The 22399-nt window shown below is 35.6% G+C and overlaps 1 protein-coding gene across 1 annotated transcript; it reads left to right on the forward strand.

Annotated features, from left to right (window-relative positions):
• Positions 1-13599: 13599 nt before the first annotated feature.
• LOC145276942 (la-related protein 6-like) lies at positions 13600-21539 on the forward strand. The gene has a single exon (XM_080128448.1). It carries the CDS (start codon positions 14513-14515, stop codon positions 16511-16513), a length of 2001 nt encoding a protein of 666 aa, XP_079984574.1. The 5' UTR covers positions 13600-14512; the 3' UTR covers positions 16514-21539.
• Positions 21540-22399: the final 860 nt, after the last annotated feature.

Here is a 22399-nt window from a genome sequence, read left to right on the forward strand (position 1 = left end):
TGAAATACTAGTATATATATATATATATATATATATATATATATATATATATATATATATATATATATATATATATATATATATATATATTATAAAGTCTGTTTAATATTTTGTTTCCTTTATTGTTTCGTCGTAAAACGTTAAAACTAAATTAATTTTTTAAAATAAAATATTTGTTTTAGTACTTGATAATACAAGAAGTGCTTTTGTTGTTGTTGGTTTCGAGATAACACAAGAAATGTTAAAACTAAAGTATTTTTTTTTTCCTTTTGAATACATATATGGTTTCGTTTTTTTGTTTTGTTTGTTTGGGTTTTTTTTTTTTGTTTTTGTATCTTGACTCCGTGACTCCGTTCCGTTTCATATAACACTAAAAATGAGAACAGTAGTCGGAAGAATCCAAATAATACGAATAATCAACTCTCATCTAAAAAATTCAGAAACGTGATTAATAACATTTCCCCCTTTCTATTTTTAGCCCTTCTAAAAATTTCCGTTTTTATTTATTTATTCATTTATAAAATGTGTGTTATAACGAGACGGGTAACAAACACAAAACGATCCAACATGTTAATTTTTTTACGGGTGATTGATGGGGTTTTATGTTGTTAAATAGTGTAGAGTCATTTGGATTAGTAAGAATATTTATACGTGTAGTCATTCATTTGTTGTAAATGATACGCCAAGCGAGCAGATTGCATCAGTTACCCTGTTGGAAAGTGACGAGCGTGGGGGTGGGGGGTGAGAGACAGAAAAACAGCAACACATTAATAGGATTTTCCAGAGAAACTTACCTTCAAAAAAAAATAAATAAAAATTAAAAATAAAAAGTACTTACTTCCACGTGCCAGCTGACGTCATCAGTTTGTGCGCAGAACGTGGGCGCACATGTTTCGTGAATAATGTAGTTGTAGGTTGGTTCGTCTAACACCATTATTCACGAGCGCGTGATTATGAATAATAATAATAACAATAATGATAATAGTAATAGAAAAAAAGGTAAGGAAAAAAAGTCACAAGCGGATCTAAAAATGGAGAAAGATTTATTATTATTATTATTATTATTATTAGAAACGCTATGAAACGTTTATCTTAAGGTAATAACAAAAAGTATCGATAATTTGATAGCATTAAGTAAAAAAATAAATGTGCTCACATTTTGACCAACTGTAAACAGAAAAAATGAATCGCACATGTTTAGAGCGCAATTGGGTTATGGGTTATGTGTAGGGAGATGTTTATTTCAAATATATCCCTCCTTCATTCATTCATGTCAATTTCCAGATTGTTAACGTATTTTCTTCAGCATATGTAGATTGTAGGTTTTTATAGGTAAAACATAGGTACGTGTAAAATAAATGACCAAATCTAGTGCCCAAAACATAAAAATATTTTAACTCTTCCCTCCATTTAAAAAATCACCAAAATTTATTAAATCAACCAATTTATTGATATTTTCAGCATTTATTACAAGGAATTTAGCAGAGAAGCTAACAAAGACAAAAAAGGGGGGGTATATATGTTACCAAAGGAAAAAAATAAGTTACTCTTCTACCTACCTGGATAACGTATTTTAAAGCTTTTATACAGTTAAAAAGTTTCACCTGTTAACATCTACAATGTATTATTTTCCATTAAAAAAATCAAATAAATTAATGCGTATTTTAACGATAATTGAATTTAATGAATCCATTATTTTTTATTAGTGAAAATGTATTATTTTGTAGACAGAAAAAAGCATTTTGAGGATTCAGCAGAGAAGCCAACAAAGGCAAAAAAAAAAAAAATGTAAAAATTGAAATATATGCTAATGGCAAAATAAGTTACTCTTCTAACTACCTGGATAGGTTTTAAATGCTTCAAAATAGGTGAAAACACACAAAACTTTTGTGTGTTTTCACCTATTTTGAAGCATTTATTCGATTAAATAATTAAATTATTAACATCAACGATGCCTTATTTTTATTTAAAAAAAAAAAAAACAAACAAAAAAACTGAAATAAATTAAAGCGTTCTTTTTTTATTTTTTAGTATTTAAAATATAACTTTAGTGAAGATGTAGATTTAGCAGAAACGTCACCAAATTAAAAAATATTAACAAATAACTGTAAGATTGGGTGGATTTCTATCAATATTTTTTTTTTTTTTTTTTTTTTTTTTTAGAGTTTGAAACCATTACTGACACTCCAAAGACAGCATGTTATTGTCGGCCATGTTCTCGGTTTAACTCACTAACTCGGCACTATTTATTTTACAAACCGAATAAAAGCTTCAAAATATGTTAAAACACACAAAACTTATCCAGCGTGGCAGAAGAGTTATGGCAGTTACTATAATGTAATTCTTGTTGAGTAGGTCACCATTTCAGCGGGTCCCCCTTTTAGGGAGTTGGTGAAATTAATAAGACGGGAGTAGAAACCGACCTGGGAATAATAATAAAGAAACAAAGGAACTTCCAAACGAAACGGTTTTATATTCATTTCAGCGTACAAGTGGTATCGGGTTATAGAAAGCTTGTGATTTTCATTTTTGTCCCCTAACTCTGGAACCACTCGCATCTCCGTCTTTTTGCTTCCAACACTTTTTGTATCCCTCTTTTTGTCTTTCCCACCAGAACGGTTCTTCGTCCTGATTGGTTACAACCTCTGGTCACATCTATGAGGAAAGGAGGAAGGAAGGAAGGAAGGGGGAAAGGGAAGAGTAGAGAGAAAGAGACATGTAGTGGAGAAATAGTAGTCTTGGCTTCACTACACGAGTCCCCTTCCAGTAACGGAGTTAGTTAATATCCTTAGAATTACTACTATGTCTACTTCTGTTTTTTTAAATATTCATTTTTCTTTTTCCATGTCACTTTTCTTCCTGATCTAGATTTATACATGCCACCAGCAATTTTACTCTCTACTTTATCATCTGTTCTGACATCCTTATCATTAGTAGTACCTATCTGTGCTTTCTCGGTCACTCTAGTTCTATTGCTGCTTGTTGGCTCTGTAAACGGTTTTAACCTATCGATTGATACGTGTGCATGAGTACCGTTATTCATATCGATCTGGAAGTGTTTATCTAATCGAGTCAAAACTTTATAAGGACCTGAGTACGGTGCTTCTAATGGTTTCCTAACTCGATCAACCCTTAACCATATTTCTCACAGGAAAGTAAGGTTTTTGGTATAAAAGATTTTGCATTTTCATGGATAAATCCTTTTTCATCGTTGAGTACGTCGATTTGGGACATCCATTCACACAAATTACGTACATACTTGTTGTTAACTGGAGTTTCTTTTTCTACTCTCTGCTTTTGTATCAGCTGATGAGGAATCAATATTGGTGCTCCAGTAACAGTAGTAAAAGGTGAAAAACTTGATTCATTAGGGGTGTTGCGTATACCTGGTAGAATCACTGGTATCGCTTTCATCCAGGATTCTTTTCGCGTTATTATTGCTGCCTTAAGGGTACGATGTGCTCTTTCAATCATCCCATTACTTCGAGGATGATAGGAAGTTGTTCTCAATCAGTAAAAACCTACTACCTTGGCCAACTCTTGAAACAATTCGCTCTCAAATTGGCTACCTCTGTCAGTTACAACATGCAATGGAACTCCAAATCGAGATATCCAGGCATTGATAAATGTCTCTGCTACCGACTGCGCAGTTATTTTGATCATTGATTGTACTTCGATCCAGCGAGTTGCACGATCGATACAGGTCAGCAAATATTTGTATGGACTGAGGTAAGAATCTGACTCATTGAGCGTTAGGGGTAATGGGCCAACAATATCAATATGTACCGTTTGGAAACGTGCGGATGGTAAATCAAACTCCTGGATTGCAGACTTTGTTTGTCTGTGAACTTTTGACTGTTGACATACAACACATTCTACACAGAATTGCTTGACTGTCTTATCTAAGTTATGCCAGAAGTATCTAGACTTAATCAGTTTAATAGATGCTCCAGTTCCAGGGTGCGCTAAACCATGTAAACTGTCAAAGACAGCCCATCCGAAGCTCTTTTGAGACAAACGGCCTGGGGTACTTGGTTGAAGTATCACACAGGACAGAGCCAATTTCATGTGACATGCAGTATTCTTTTAAATTAGCGTATGGCTCTATTTCGTCATCTCCTTTTTGTGCCTGGGCTATTTCAGCCAAATCACATGCATCTATTTGCACCACTAAAGCAGTTCTAGACATACAGTCTGCAACTACGTTCTCGTCTCCTTTAATATGCACCACGTCAGCGATATATTCAGCAAGTACTGACAAGTGTCATTGTTGTCGATCTGACTTTGCGAGTGTCTGACTATAAAAGGCTCCACATAATGGCTTATGGTCAGTGAATAATGTCACGTGACAACCCTCTATGAGGTGACGGAAATGTATTACTGAAAAATAAGCTGCCAGTAGCTCTCTGTCGAACGTAGAATATTTGGCCTGGGCTTGCGAAAATTTCTTGGAAAAGAAACCTATAGGTACTGGTTTCTTATCTATTAGCGGGTGTAATGCAGCACCAGCTGCGTATTGACTACTATCCGTAACCAGGTGGTACTCTGTGGCTGAAGACTGCGGATGAGCTAATGCCGTAATTTCTGACAACTTGCTTATTATTGTTCTGAAAGCATGAGTTTCTTCTTCGTTTAGCTCAAACCTTGCTTTAGGGTCCAACCTCATTCGTTCAGATAGTGGAAGCACTATGGTTGCGTTATTAGGGAATAACTTGCGATAAAAACCTGTCATTCCCAAAAATATACACTAGCTTTTCGAATCTTTGGGTACTGGAAAGGTTTCTAATTCTTTAATTTTTTTTGAAGTAGACAACAAGCCTTCTTTGCTTACATGAAAACCTAAGAAGTCCAACTCTGGCATTCCGAATACACACTTAGCTAAGGAAATCTTTAAATTATTATCACTAAGAATCCTGAATACCTTATCTAAGTCTTCCTTGTGCTGTTGTTCACTTTTCGCTAAAAACTAATATGTCGTCTAAATATACGAATACACAATTTAATTTTAGAAATATCTTGTCCATAAAACGCTGAAATGTGGCTGCAGCATTCTTTAAACCAAATGACATGTAATTAAATTCAAATAAGCCAAAAGGTGTCACGACTGCCGTCTTAGGCACATCTTCAGGGTGTATTTTAATCTGGTGATATGCTTAGTCAAATAGATCTTGGAAAAATATTGTCTACCAGCAAGTTGTGTTTTTGGGGAGTCATCGAAATTAATAAGATGGGAGTAGAAACTGACCTGGGAATAATAATAAAGAAACAAAGGAACTTCCAAACGAAACGGTTTTATATTCATTTCAGCGTACAAGTGGTATCGTGTTATAGAAAGTTCGTGATTTTCATTTTTGTCCCCTGACTCTGGAACCACTCGCATCTCCGTCTTTCTGCTTCCAACACTTTTTGTATCTCTTTTTTTGTCTTTCCCACCAGAACTGTTCTCCGTCCTGATTGGTTACAACCTCTGGTCATATCTTTGAGGAAAGGAGGATGGAAGGAAGGAAGGGGGAAAGGGAAGAGTAGAGAGAAAGAGACATGTAGTGGAGAAATAGTAGTCTTGGCTTCACTACAGAGTAACTTATCTCGCCTTTGGCAACATTTATTTGTTATATGATTGAATTTTTTTTTATTTATTTATTTTTTTTGTTGGCTTCTCTGCTAATCCCCATTTCTTATCTGTTACAAGGAAAAAAGCCTCTAAAGTTCGTGTTAATGAACACAATATAACCCAAAAAGAAAAATTAATTTCTCAAACTAACCAGATTATTGAATTAATCATTGTTTAGTCAATATTTTTACCAAAACATAAAATATGATAAAAGTTTTAAATATGATTTTCTAATATTTAATATTCCCTAATATGCATGAACGTGTTACATTTTCGCATTTTATTTATTTTTTTTTTTACTTTGTATATCTTGAAAATAAGAAAATATGAAACTTTGAAGACCTGGGCCATACACACACACACACACACACATATATATATATATATATATTAATATATATATATATATATATATATATTAATATATATATTAATATATATATATATATATTAATATATATATATATATATATATAACTACTTCATTTATTCGCATAAATTTAATATACGAAAGTATAGATTTATGCGTAAACTTTAAGTATTTACTTCAAAAGTGCTCAATACGTAGGTAGAGCTAGTTAGTAATTTATAAAATATATATGGCGATTAAGCTACACTGAATATTCTGCGTATATATATATATATATATATATATATATATAGTGACAAATTTTTTTCTCACGTTTCTCAATTTCCTCGCTTCAGAAGCAAATGAATTCCACAAACAAAAGCCATACCTTTAAACTCAAAATTTATTCACAATGTAACAGCAATGAAAGTTCTTTGGTTCTGGCAAGTCCTTTTGCAAAACAGTGGTCCGATTTGGTTGTATACACTAAAGCTGACTGGGATAGCTTCCATACATTTATATCAGTTCTACCTCTGCGTTCCATGTTTAAAAAGGATGTGTCCTCTATAGTATCAGACCTGACGGAATGTTTAATTTTAGGTATAGACCGTTTCATACCCTCAAAAAGTTCCAGCAAAAACCTAACAGCCAGCCATGGTTCCACTCAGATTGTTCACGAACCCACCCGTGTGCCCGACAATGACAGCCAGTATGCGAGTCTACTGACCTTTTTCTCACAACTTGCCCTGAACTATGTTCAGTTTCTGTTCTGTCTCCTTTTGGATCTTCCGACCACTCTGTTGTATCAATTAATATAAAAATGAAATGTAATAAGTCCCCAGGCGTACCTCTCATCGTACAGTATATCGATACACTAAGGCTGACTGGGATAGCTTCCGTACATTTATATCTGATCTACCTCTGCATTCCATGTTTAAAAAGGATGTGTCCTCTATAGTATTAGACCTAACTGAATGGTTAATTGTAGGTATTGACCATTTCATACCCTCTAAAAAGTTTCAGCAAAAACCTAACAGCCAGCCATGGTTCTCTCCAGAATGTGCTGCTGCCATTGCGCACAGAAATCACTTTTTCCACTGCTTCCAACGTAATAGATCTATGGAAACTAAAGCCGCTTTCAGGACTGCCAGCAACCATTGTAAGAAAGTAATAAGGAACGCAAGAGAGTTGTATGCTCAGTCCGTCAAGTCCAAAGTAGCTGAGCAGCGGCTTGGTTCCCACCAGTTTTGGCAAATAGCAAACAGAATTCTGAACAGAAGCATGTGCTCTATCCCAACTATTATCAATGGAGCTGAAGTAATCTCGTCAGCATCAGACAAAGCCAAACTCTTTGCCAAGAACTTTGCAGCTAATTCTACCAATATTTACTCCTGTATCAGAAAACACGCTATGTGACATACATATCTCTGTACGTGATGTTGCCAAGCTAATCAAAAAACTTGATTCCAGTAAAGCAACCGGCCCTGACGGTATTCCAAATATAGTACTCAAAAAACTTCAACCAGAACTAGCGCCCATACTTACAAAACTGTTTAAACGTTGTCTTAAGGAGAATAGCTTCCCATCACCCTGGAAAATCTCATCAGTATTCCCTGTATTTAAGAATTCAGGTGATCGCTCATCCCTCTCTCAGTACAGGCCAATAAGTCCCCTGTGCATCATGAGTAAGTTGCTGGAATCTGTGTTAAATACAGAAGTAATCAACCATCTCAACAAGAATAACCTTCTTAGTGACACTCAATATGGTTTCCATTCTGCTAGATCTACAACAGGTGTGCTTACAGTTATATCTCATTGGATTAGCAAATCTCTTGACGGAGGCAACTTTTCTAGGGCAATTGCTCTTGACATATCTAAGGCCTTTGATAGAATATGGCATAAAGGTTTTCTTCACAAGATCTCTAGCTATGGTATAGCTGGAAATGTCTTCTCAATTATAAAATCATTTTTTTCTGATAGGTTCATATGAGTAGTAATTGAGGGGCAAAAATCAGAAGCTCACAGTATTAATGCCGGTGTCCCTTAGGGGTCCATCCTGGGCCCAACTCTTTTCCTGATCTACATTAATGATCTTCCAAATCACATCCTTACATCATTTGTAGACATTTATGCTGATGACACTACCATTTATGGTGGCACATCTAGGACAATAAACGACCAAGTTCTCTCCGATTATCTCTCCTCTGATCTTGAGCACATGGTACAATAAGGAAAGGAGTGGCTGGTTACTTTTAATGCATCTAAAACCAAGCTTCTCTCTTTACATCATGAACATTCTGATCCACATCTGGCATCAATTGAAATGAATGGCTCTCGTCTTCAGAAGGCCTCAAGTTTTTACAAGCTTCTGGGCTTGACCGTTACTCCTGATCTTAAATGTAACACGTACATCAAATCTGTTGCGGAGGACGCTGGAAAAATGGTGGGATCTTTCTATCGATCCAGTAGATATCTCACTGCTGATGCAATTCTCTATCTATATAAGAGCCAGGTACGTCCAAGGATGGAGTACTGTTGCCACATATGGGCAGGAGCTGCTAGAAAGGACCTGTCCTGCCTTGATAGAGTTCAAAATAGACTTCGTAGCCTTGTAGGAGATGTCCTTTTCTCTTCCCTGCAACCTCTATCTCACAGAAGAGATGTTGCAGGTTTGTCTCTGATGTATCATTATTTTCATGGAAAATGTTCGACTGAGTTTCAGTCTATGGTCCCCCCTCGCCTAACTTTCACAAGAAACACTCGTCTAGTTGTAAACACTATCAATAATTCCTCCCACTCTTTATCTGTGCCTCAACCTAAACGTATATTCCATGCACAAAGCTTCTTTCTTAGAACTGCACACCTGTGGAATTGTCTTCCATTTTCCTGCTTTCATTATCATTATTTTCATGGAAAGTGTTCGACTGAGCTTCAGTCTATGGTCCCCCCTCGCCAAACTTTCACAAGAAACACTCGTCTAGCTGTAAACACTATCAATAATTCCCCCCACTCTTTATCTGTGCCTCAACCTAAACGTAGATTCCATGAACAAAGCTTCTTTCTTAGAACTGCACGCCTGTGGAATTGTCTTCCGTTTTCCTGCTTTCCGGCTGACTACAATATGGTTGTCTTCAAGTCTAACATAAACAAGTTCTTGATGAGCCGTTACATATAAGTTAACAATTTACCGAATTTCCATTACTAATGATTACTATATTGTCCAATTTCTACTGTAAACTCTTTAACCCTTATCCTCGAGTGGCCTCTTGGCCTCGATAATGTGGTGATGCCTGTGTAAAAAAAAAAAAAAAGAAAAGTCCTTTTGCAAAACGGTGGTCTGATTTGCTACCATGTGCATGGAGCCTTTAGTATGAATTCCTATTGTTGGAATGTTAGTCCATTGTTTCTTTGGAAGGATCCATGAATGTACATGGTAGATTCGGCTGGTATGTTGGCGCCTATAATTAGGCACATGCGAGACACGCCGGTCTCTAGATGAATTGAGATAAGATCCATTATTTGGTGAATAAACCGTGAAGAAATGATCTTTAATGCCATCCTGTAATTAGGATAATTTCCGTCTTATAAAATTGTCTCTGCTTGTAGAGATGTGATCCTTAGTTCACCAACAGTTTGGTGATACATCATGAAGGAATTGATGTAGCTCCCTTCTGTCGTGGCAACTACAGGAAACGAGTCTGTTCCATACCAAATCTTTCTGCAGACTGAAAAATAAACGCATGAATACAAAAGAGGCACCAAGTCAAATCACCTGACACATTCAAATTTAAACCAATCACAAACCGGCTAGCAAACCATGTAGGTGGCCTAAAAGAAACACAGTTGCTTCAAAATGTCCGGTTGAAGTAGGTTCTTGACTAGTAGTTGCTTCATCTTTCTCAAGAATTGAGATGGCTTCCTATAACCCAGCTCCTCTTCTGTGAGGACTTGGCGGAGGCGCTTTTGTTGTGAATCCGACGTTTATTTAATCAATTTTGACTTAAAAGTGTCATCTTTAACCGATCTAGGTGGGATCATGATTAAGTCACACACTACAGCCAATACTCTGTGTGACAGAGAAGCCATGATGTGGTTGAGCTTGGTAGGCTTGCTGTGGATCCTTTGAGTATAAAATTGGGCCTTAATCTGTGCAAACCAAAAAGGTGGGACCTTTACTATCGCCAGTGTAGTCGACACAGTATCGTTCTCCATTATGTGTCGCGTGGATGTTCTAGTCCGCCATTGTCATCCAATCATTCTCCAATTACCGTCCGTATGCCACTGAAGTTATGATTTATTAAATTAATAAAATATTCACCATCGTTATTTTATCAGTGATGTTATTTGAAATAAGCGATCTGTATTCTGTCTGAGTGGTCGTCAGATTCTAAATTCACTGCAGAGTCACCAATTGTAGGAATGTGGGTCGGGAGATCAACAATCTATAATCAGGATTTATCAATTTATAGGATTGAGGTTGCATTTTATTGAAGTCGAAAGTATAAGTGTATCTGCGGGACCATTAAGGGTAAATTAAACAGGATCGCTGATTAATAGAAAGGTTTCACTAATCCACATTCCTTACATAAAGAAATAAAAATTAAATCCGGAAAATAACGACTTTCGACAAAGAACACAAAATCATAGTATTAACATGAAATAAACAACATTTATTTACGTGTGAGAAATATTAGTTTAAATTGTTCCAACGTAAGTGTTTCCTTGTGTTGAATGTTCATAATGAAGAATTAATGAAGTGACGATTTCGTGAGAAGGCTTGAAATTACTACTTTTTTTTATGATAAAGGTGTCACATGTGGGTTTAAATATGTGACTATTTTGAGAAGAACAGTCCATAAATCATATAAGCGAATACATGGGTGTGTGTGTGTGTGTGTGTTCATATCATAATAAGAGTAGTTTGAAATAAAATTGTTTAAAGGAAGATTTAAGTTCTCGCTCAATGTGGTAAGTTTCCATGAGGGTTATAAAGTTCATGTTTGTCGTGTGGAAAATCATGATGGGATGTTTTTATGTCTTCCAGGACAGAGTGTATGCAAACACATGTTGACACTTGAGAAATTGAAGAGGAAACTGAATATTTATTTTCAAAAAAAATACAAAATGAATTTTTAAGAAAAATTTGGCACAAGGCCGAAAAAAATGGGGGGGGACAGTCTTCACAGTTTAATGCTAACTAAGCTACTTCCTAGATTCACTCTACTTTCACAATAATATCGAATTCATACTATACATACTTCATCAATCACCATAAAAACATCATACCATGATAACCTACTTAAAACCCATATAAGAAAACGGGAGGTGGGGGGGGGGAATAAAAATTTTATGTACAAAATAAAATGATATTTACAATGTTAGTAACAAAAGATCCTCACCCCTTACTAAACTGTGACAGATACTCCAGTCGAAACACCTCTTCAGAAAATTTAGAAAGGGAACCGTATCTCTGGCAAATCAAGCAATCTTGTCACCTAATTGAGGTAGTGAATGGGGGTCAAAAAAAAAAAAAATTAAATAAAAAATTAGGGGACAAACTAAAGATGGGACTTAATGATCACTGTCACACACTAGCTAGATTATCAACGTTAATGCCTACAAAACTGGTCGTTAACCTAGTCTAAAACGTGAACTGCTCTTTACTGAAAAAAAAAAAACGGTCAAAGCTGGGGTTCCTTTTGTTTTTCAAAATTTTTTTCCTAAGGCATGTCCAAGTACCAATCAAGTCTTGCTCCAATCACTTGGCAAACGTGCAACAGATACCACCTTCAGCAAAGTTTGACAAAGAGTCTAACTCTCTTGTCCTTAGTACGATCCTTCAAGTGGTAACGGAAGATTCGTATAAGGCTGAGAGGAGCAAAGTCCTCAAATCCGTAGACTACTTTCATAAAGTAAAACACATTTCTTTTTTAAGCCCGTCAGTTATCAGTGTCCAATTGCTACAGACATTGATAGGAACCAGAGTAAGAGACGATACATTCAGGATGCGGAATATGAGACCTGCAACAAACTCAATCAGTGGCACAACGATGTGACAATAAACGAAGGCGGGACAAAGTCTCAACCTCGTCGCCACACAGTTTACATCTGGGCGAAGTAGCCAAGCCAGCTGAGTGAAGTCTCTTACGACCCAGAGAGCATCTTGAATCACCAGCCAGACCAGAGAAGCCTCATCGTTAGTGAAACACCCTGACCTAGGCGCCCCAGGCCAGAGAGAAAACTGATTTGATTTTTGGCGGGCAAATCTTTATATACAGACCTTCTCAAACGTTCCAGCCTATTTACTGCATTTATTTTCCTTTTGTTTTATGTGTGTGTGGTCACATCACGTCATGTACCTATGCGTTCTTCTCTTCATACACATAGGTGTATCAAAACGGTGTTCGCTGTGAAATGTTCCTGCCGGGCATTTATTCCTGCATGGCATAGCGGTTGCTCCAACATCATAGTTTCAAGTTATTTGGTTCCAACCACAAGAACAAAAGACATGTTTTGTGATTTTGCTTGAACGTGAAAAAATTGAATACATATATATATATATATATATATATATATATATATATATATATATATATATATTATATATATATATATCAAAATAACCTCTTTTTTAATAATTAATTCATTTTATCGTTGTATATACGTTCAAAACAGAAGCCATAAACTAAATAAAAATACCTTTCAATCAAGTCGAATAGTAAAGCAAAATACGTAATAAAAAAAAATAAAAATAAAAATAACAAATATTAAATAGAGTTTATTTTGGCACTTATGCAGTTTAACATTCTTGGCAAATTTAGAAAGCTATTCTTAACATGGGAACGAGGAGAAGGAGCTTTGTTGACTATACTCATGCCAGGGACGAAACTCCTAAAATTATGAAAACAATTCATTTGCCGGAGGTTGTTAAAATTCAGGTGTTATTTTTTTAGTAGATTTTATAAGATCTTCCTGTTACCACTAAAATTCCTTAGAGGAGAAATGCTGTTACTTACATAAACAATTGAGACAGAAGTTATTTTCAGGACTTTTTTTTTTTTAGTCCTTAAACACAAAATTACATTGTATTATTTTTATTTTACGAGTTTTTAACTTTATTTTTCTTAGTAAGATTTAAAAATAAAATGTCGAAAATTTTTGGCGATTGGTACGAATAAATAAACATCGTGATCGTTACATATTACTCGAATAAAGACGGACGACAAAACCCAGATTGCGTTGAGAGGGAAAGAGCGAGAATAAGTGAAAAAGAACAAAGAAAATGTGTGACGTCACGATTCAAACAAAGCGGAAGTTTATTTTTTGCTGTTGTTTTTAATCATATAACTATATAAAGCGTGTACACTATTTTCCATGACGTCACAAGATTGTGGGTAAACGTCACGGCCACGTGATCCTACGTAGGCGCCGTTTTAGACAACAGTAGCAGCACAGACAGTCAGCGGGATTAGCAGGGTGTACGAGGAGCAGTAGCCGTTGTATCAGTTTTTTTTTACTGCTGGTCTTACCGAGGCCGAGGTTTTGTCTTAAAAGGAGCTGAGTTTTAGGACCAACGGCTGTTATTCTGAGAAAACAAAATATCCAAAAGTCACCCCCCCCACACACACAACATTAATACCAGGTTTCGTATTTTTATTGTTGGTATTTTTTTGTTTGTAAATCTTTTGTTCTTGTGTGACTACCTCCAACTTGCTGGATATTTTACTTTTTTTTCTTCTCATATTCCAACAACATCCTGCTTTTAAAAAAATATATATATATATATGCTCTACTCTGAGTGACTTTATAAACATTTTTCATTATAACTCAACCAGCAAGCGTGGCCGGCAGGGACAATAATTTTTTTTTTTTTTTTCTTTGTATTTTTTAAAGATCCGACGGTAAAAGCTAGCTCGTACGACTGTGGGCTGGATAAAAAATAATGAAAACGGCTGGCCTGGGTCTGTCTGTCTGTTTTTAATGTTTATTCGTGGAGAATTTAAAGGAAAAAAAAAAAAAGGACACTTGCTTGGAAGGAAGCGTGAAATACTGGGAGAAAAGCTATGAAATCAAAAAGAATAACCTAATGTGATTTGTAATACAAAAAAAAAAAAAAATTCCAATATCATATTGGGTTAAAAATTGGTTACTATTGCTGTGCCTGGCTGGTTTTTCTTTCCAACGTGAGGAGCCATCTTTAGAAGTTTACACCACCAAAAAGACTTTGTACTCCACGGTTAAACTCCTTGTTATTGCTACTTTTTCATATATAACTAGGTACTGCTGTTTATTCCTTCAAACTGCTGCCTACGGATTACTTTTACTACAACTAGAAATTACTACTAACTCCTAAAATCCACTGCCGCAATTCTCTCTCTCTCCCTTTCTCGTCTGGGGCGGTGTATTGGTATTAATAGACAGTGATAAGAACCCGGCCCAATCGTGTATACATTTAAAGTGAACAAGAATTTCTACGGATAAAAAGTACCTTCTTGCGGAGTTGAGGCAACGAACTATTTGCTTTCCTCCTCGGATTCTTTTCTGTTAAGTACATGATAGGCGATAACAAGTATTATTATATTACCAACGCGAGCAATCCCGCCGCCCCAACTATGAGCAACAACTGTAACAACCGCATGGCCGAACATGGGCTTGCTGAAATCGTCAACACTTCTACTGCTACTACTACTACTACCTTGTACACGGATAGAGAAGTAATTAGTAGCGATAGCAAACACATTACTACAGGTCTTTCAAAAGTCCAGCTAGTTAACAATAGCACGGACATTGTGGTGGGTCAGTTCGCCGATGCTGACCAGATCAACGTGGACAACGCCAAAGATGTCGACATGAAGTCTAAAAATGAAGATAACCGATTCAGGACTACAACTTGTGAACAAACAGTCTCCACAAACCGGATAACTGTCAAACTGAATGACGGGCATCCGAACCAAGCTAATCATGAAGGCCTGTCATCACCGTCACCATCGTCTTCATCCTCGTCTCCGGTCGAAACGCCGGACCCCTCTCCCCTACGATCGGAGAACGATCACCATTCCCCGTCACTCTCGGAAGTAATAGAATCTCCGAAAGCTTCCCAATCTGATCCCCAGTTACCGGTGTTGGTCAACCTTGTCGGACCCGCCCCCGTCCTTCGCGTGGAACAGCTGCGGGACGGGGACGGCGGCGGGGGAACGTCCCTGGTGGTAACGAACTATACCAGTGACGAGGAAGGATTGGGCCACGCGGAGATGTCCGATGACGGCGCCGACGACAAGGAAAAACTTCCCGAATTCGTCGAACCTGACAAGGAACTCCAAGACAAGATCGTTAAGCAGGTTGAGTTTTATTTCTCCGACGTGAACATCCTGAAAGATGCCTTCTTACTCAAACACGTTCGCCGCAATAAACAGGGCTATGTAAGTTTAAAGCTGATCACCTCTTTCCGTAAGGTGAAGTCCCTCTCCAGAGACTACCGCGTCGTCGCCTTCAGTCTGAAGAATGGCTCCACCAAGCTGGAGGTTAACGACGAGGGCACGAAAGTGCGCCGCGTTGATCCATTACCGGAGTATGACGAGACCACACCTTCGCGAAGTGTCGTTGTTGTCAATCTTCCAATTGAAAATCCGGTAATCGAAAGTGTCGCCGAGCTGTTCGCCAAATGTGGGACCATAACTCTGATCCGAATTTTGAGACCCAAGGGATCCATACCGCCAGATGTGAAGAAATATTCATCCAAGCATCCAGAGATTGGCACTACCTTGTGCGCTGTTGTCGAATTCGAAACCTACGAGGCCGCAAAGCTGGCCTGCTCGACAATGAACAACACAGGCGACTGGCGGAAAGGTATGAGAGTCGTCCCACTGTCTGCTAAAAAGAAGGAAAAGGAGAAAAAGAAATCGAACTCTCCGAATAACATTAATGGCGACAAAGACGGTCGATTGGAAGTTGACAAGAGAAAGAAGAAAGTTGGTCGAAAGAAGAAACGCGTCGACGAACTTTCCCGTGAAAACGAGTCGTCATGCTACAGTAGTGGCTCCGAGGCGGACACTCCTCAATCGTCTCTATCTCCTATGTCTTCCCTTGATCCGAACAAACTTAGTCCAGCCACCACTCCCAAATCAAGCCCGAGGTCGAGCCCTTTGAGCAGCCCGAGGACACCGCGTCGGAAATGGATTACGAAGAAGTCCCCCCTTGCCGAGACGGACAATAGTCCGCGGATCAGTCCGCGCGTTAGCCCACAGATTAGTCCGGAGTCGCTCCGGAAGAAATACGAGAACGGCGAAACCCCGGCCAGTCCTTGGGTCCAGCGCCGGATGAAGGCCGCCCAGCAACAACAGGCGAATGGCATTCCAATGAACGATAAGAACAATCCTGCTTCTGGTCGTAGTCCCCGGGGTAGTCCTCTGATGCCCAGGAGGGTACGCATGCTTGATCCGGGGATGGTGGTACGATCTCCTAGAGGTCCCGATGGAACTAGAGGATTTTGTGGAGGTATTGGCAGAGGGAAAGTTATTAATATTAATAATAATACATCAGAAATTATTGCATAAATTTGATTTGTATCGTTCCTTTAATATCGGGCTTCATTATTATTATATAACTTCAAGCTTACATCAATGTTCTTCCAAAAATATTTAATTTCTTTAATCTATGATTGTACGTGAGAATTTTTTCCTATTCTGTTCTACAATCTAAAAGCTTCAAAATTGCTTTCGAATTTTGTGTCACAACAGAAGACATGTCAGCCACAAATCCAGTAATAAAGGATTTAAAAGAAATGACGCGTTTTTCTTTACTGACTAAATTATTCGCAATTTTGAAGCCTTTAAATTGTCGAATAAAAAGTAATTTCTGAGTTAAGGTTTATTCGTGTTCCTAAATTAACGAAAAATCCCATCACGCACCTGCGTGTCATATGAAAGAACACAAGACTTCATACTTTTTTCGGTGCTTGTGCACTTTTGCCACTGCTATTTTTAAATAGTTCTTTCAGGTTAAATTCAAGTTTCACGATATCTTAAATTGTTAGGTGGAAGCACAATAGTTACAACCCCCTATGTTAAGAATGGCTTTCAAAATGTTATTTCAGTACGGTGGCAAAGTGCACACAAGTACCTTTTTTATTTTTATTTATTTATTTTTTTTTGTAAGCAATCATTATTTAAATCAGATTTGGTTTATATAATTTGGAATCTCATTTTAGTTTTTCGAAATGATGAGATTTTTAAAAAGATAAATATTTAAATTTAAAATTTTTCTATCATTCCCCCTTCATTTTGTATTAAATTATATCATTTTTGTCATCTAAAACTGTAAAGTTTCCTGTTGTGCATTAATTCAATTGACATTTTTAAATAACTTTCATGTTTTCTTACAAAATATGGATTATTGTCTAAGAATGTCAGTTTTAATAACTTGTTAGATCATATTTTAATCGCATCAGTTATTTAGAATGAAATGGGCTTTGGTGTTTTTGATATTTATTTACTTTGCTTGAACCATGTGTTAAAACAAATCTTAACAAGTTTCATCATACGCGTTAAACGGCGAAAGGGAAAAATCACAACAAAAAATACTAATCGCCATCTTTATAAACAACCAAGAACCGGTTAAGGGTGATAAAATCCACGTTCATAATTTACTGCTTAAAGTACAGGGGACCTTGAAATTAGAATCAGAACAGGCGACTCGAAGTAGGCAGCAAACTGTCAGATTTTTTTTAGTCGAGTGCTTGTTGAGGTGGAGGCGACAAATCGATTTCTTTTAAATATGTCATTCTAAACAAAAACATTGTTCGTGCCGAAAATAGTAATCTATCCAAGAATTACGAAAATGCATGGAATAAAGGCTTTATTATAAAGCTGCTGTGCGTTTTAATAAGTCTATTGCGCTTGGGTATACAAATTCGACGGCATTAAAATGTAATCTAAAATGTGTTCAGAGTTATGTCCTCTGTGTGTGAACGTTTCACCGTCTACTCTAAAACATCTATGAAAAATGCAATTTCCCCAATTTTCCGTAAAAATTATTTTAAACTATACATAACTTTCTACTCTAATTTTCGTAAAATTTGGATATATTACCATTTTCGACATGAGTCATTGATTTTGCCTAAAATGACATACTTCGCCTATCTCAACAAGCACCCAAATTCGCATTATACTTATTTTAGTCTTGTACAAAGAGGCAACAAATTTATTTTTTAAACGTCCTTTTAAGTAAAACAATATTACTTACCGTATTGTCATGTTGAAGATAGTAATACCCAAAAATTACGAAAAATACATCGCGTAGAACTGCTATTGTTTTTCTTTTAGTATATATCTGTCGGCTAAATATGTTGTACGCAATTACGAATAAAATAATGAGGGTGGACGTTGTCGAGATTGCCCCCTCCCCCACCTCTAAATTCCACAATTTTCACTTTACTTTTTTCCTGTTATCATCGATTAGACTTAAGTTTCAGATTATAAAAAAAATTTAAATTTTTTATAACTTTTTACGTGGGGGTTCAGTTTTCAATTAAAGCGTTGTCCGTTGTACTAAATTGAACACTGACTTTTTGGCCAAGATGATGAATAGATAGATACAAAGAGATAGATACATACATAGATGAAAGGTGGGGTGGAGGGGGTAAAAGAAATTTTTTTTTTTTTTTTTTTTTTTTTTATAGCCCTCTATTCTAACCCCTAACTTCCGGTCACATCAGGGAGAGTTGCCATTTTTTTCATTTTGTGAAGTTTGTGTTCAATTTAGTAATTGAAAACTGAACCCCCACGTGAAAAGTTAAAAAAAAAATTCAATTTTCTTTTATAATCTGAAACTTAAGTCTGTAATCGATGATACCAACAAAAAAGTAAAAAAAAAAAAAAAAATGGAAAATTGGAATTTAGAGGGGGGGCAGTCTCGACAACGTCCGCCATTTTTGTAGTTTTGGGGGCATATTACTATTTTCGATTTGGCTTTTATTGTTTGTTTAAAAGGACATTAAAAATTGATCTGTCGCCTCTTTGAACAAGTACCCTTATTTTTCATAAAATAAAATCTTACTGTTTAGTGTTTCGCTGTAAAAATTTTTATTTGTATTTGAAATATTGGTACTTATACAGTTTAGTCAAGACATTCAGAAATGAAAATATCGGAAAAGGTTATATTGTACGTACCCGTTTTGGACTGAAAATCTTCGAAAATTCATTTAATTTGATTGAGTAGTTTTGTTTTTTACAGCGGAAAAAACGTTTTTATGAAAGCGCGTTGAAGTCAGCCATTATGAAATTTGCTGAACACGCCACAGGGAGATAACTATGTAAAGCGCCGATACTCCCTCTCCATCTTTAATTCTAGCTTTTCCTAAAAATCGAACTTTTTGTTCGGTATCATAACAATTTTTTTTTTTTTTTTCACTGTAAACAAAAACTACTTGATGAAATTAAGTAAATTTTTTATTCACGGAGAACTTCGTTTCATAACAGTTACATACAATATAACCTTTTCTTCGATATTTTCATTATTTTAATGTCTAGATTAAACTGTACAAGTACCGAAATATTTATTGATTTCTCTTATCAGAAAAATTGAATAATTTATCTGACACTGTTTGCTGTGGACTTCGAGTCGCCCGTTCTAATTCTCCATTTTTTAAAAATGTAATGAAAAATAAAAACGTTTTATTCTTTTTAATGGTTCTTTGTCCTTGCCTTGAAAATTATGAACTAGTTATCATCCTTAGCCTCGTTTCGAATTGTTTATAAAGATGGCGACTATATCATTCTGACCTAGTTTTCATTTATATATTTCACGTGTACGATAAATTTACTGTTATTTCGTTATGGTTATTTTCAAGTTCAGTCTGTTTACAAAGATTTTCTGCTGAGCTGTCGGCTGCAAAATGAAACTATTTTTTATTTATTTTATTTATTTTTTTTTTTTTTTTGAAGTCAAATTACACCAAAACAACTAAAGACTTTTAAAGTTTGCTTCTTTTTTTTTTTTAATTTTTTAGGGGGTATTCGGGTCTTTTTTTGAACGATTATCGCATTTAAAATTTGTCGCCATCAAGTAGACTTCCTGATATCAAGGCCTTTATTATCCGATGTGTTAATCTGTTTTCACTGGTGGCCATGTTTGTTTGCGCGCAAAAAAACATGGCCACCAGTGAAAACAATAAGGACCGCATTATTGGATATTCTTGTCGACGACAATTTTAAATGTGATAATTTCAAACTGTTTGTTTAATAAGCAAACGAACAAAAATAATTATCAGTTTTTGTTGGTTTGCGTATTTAAAAAAAAATGTTGGAAAGAAATGAACTCGTTTCACTTTGCAGCCGACAGCTCTGCAGAAAGCCTTCGTAAACACAGGAAAAGTGAACTTCAATATAAACTTTTTTTAGTGAAAGAAAAAAAAATTGTTACTATTTGGCTGTGTGTACTACTGTGTCGCTGTAAAATGAAATTCGTCAATAACTTTTTAATGTTTGTGACCTTTTGCGTTTAATATAATAGATGTAAACATTTTAAGTTGCCATAAGCATCTGTTCTAAGCAAAGTACCCATCTTGTTTAGGTACCTTTTTTTTCCTGTTCTTAAACAAGATGGTTACTTCGTTCAGAACCGATGCTTAAACGGTAACTTAAAATGTTTATATTTAATAAAAACTATCGTAAATGAGTCAGATTGTTTTTTTTTTACTAGTTTCCCAACTGAAAAAAATACTTTGAAATAATGAGCATTTATTACGTGAACAACAAACCGAAAAAAAACATGTAAAGAATGTTATATAATATCACCAAAAGCACAATTGTTATTCTTCTACTTACCTGGATTTTTCGCTTTCGCTTGTTTTTTAAAGCATGTATTTTTAATTGGAAGCGAAAAAAAAAAATACCCGAAATAATTAGTCGCCGGTAGTAACGTTTACCAAATTAGAATGCCGAAACCCACTTCACTTTAAATAATTTAGATGACTAATGAGATTTCTTGCTTTATATATACTTTTTTTTTTTTTCAAATCTGCCCGATTGTTTAGGAAAGAAGGATCGACTATTTCAAACTTATACCCTCTCTTTAAAAAAAAAATAAAAAAATGTGCATGAACAACTAAGCAACTATGATATTGGATTTGGATAATTGCATTAAGTCGATCCATTTCCTTGTTCATATTGGATATATGGCATTATTTTTTCTTTTAAAGTTTTAATTTGATTCATTTATTTGGCTGTGTGTCGCTGTAAAAATTTCTTCCCTCCTTGACTGGTAAAAAATACAAGATTTCATTCATTTTCACCTTTCCATTTTTTTTTTTTTTTTTTTTTGTGGATGGACAAAGAAATCCAACTCGCAAAACAACCCCCCCCCCCACATGAAATGTGGAACATTTAAATACCCCACCACCATACTTCTGTAAAAAAAAAAACAAACAAAAAAAACACAAAAAACATTCAAAATAAAATATGTGGATTGAACACTGAAAAAAAAAACTGCTGTACAGGTGATAAAAACAAAAACTGACGCACGTAAAATTATTACGGCAGCAGTGACCATTCATGAAAATAAAATTTTACAAAGTTGAAAAAAGATTTGTTAAATTTTGTAGTAAAGTATGTGCATGTGGCGCACACATTAACCTACTCGAGTGTGGCCTTCATAAATACAAGGCCATTCTACTAAAGTCGCGTAACCTGCTGACGTAGAATAAAGTACAATGGCCAGTTGGGCGATAAACGACTTTTACTTGGTTTATGTTAAGAGGTGCATTTTTAAATTAATTACTTTAAAAGTAAAAGGTGCTTGTTCAAAGAGGCGACAGATCGATTTTTTTTTATGTACTTTTAAACAAAAACAATGTTATGTCGAAAATAGTAATATATTTAGAAAATTCAATGAATAGAAAAAGTAATTTTTAGGGAAAGCTGCATTTTTTGTAGATGCTTGAGTAGATACTGAAGATTTCAGAAACGAGGGACACAACTAAAAAAAACAAAACATTTTAGATTATTCCGTAATGACGTTCAACATGTGAAATCGGTATTGAAATGCTTTAATAAAAACACAATATTAATTATTCTACTCGATAAATTTTCGTAAATTATTTGGATATATTACTATTTTCGACGTGGTCAATTCACTAATATTACTTTTGTTTAAAAGGACATTTTTAAAAATCGATCTGTTGCCTTTTTGAATAAGCACCTATTACAATTTCACTATGACATTGTCCCGGCAAAAAATACTCTTAATTACGTGTTCAAATGTAAAATAATACTTTCCTTTGGAAAAAAAAATAGTCACTTTTAGACTAATTTTATAAATCTCTGGACGATTTCTTTGAGAGTTGAAACAAAAAACTATCCTTGTAGTAGTCATCTATTCCTAACCCTGGCCACTATATTTTGTTTTGCAACGTCAGGTTATACGACTTTAGTGGAACGACCTTC

The sequence above is a fragment of the Euprymna scolopes genome, chromosome 5 (genome assembly GCF_053919585.1).
Source record: "Euprymna scolopes isolate OS-2025 chromosome 5, ASM5391958v1, whole genome shotgun sequence".
In the NCBI taxonomy this organism is placed as follows: Eukaryota; Metazoa; Mollusca; class Cephalopoda; order Sepiida; family Sepiolidae; genus Euprymna; species Euprymna scolopes.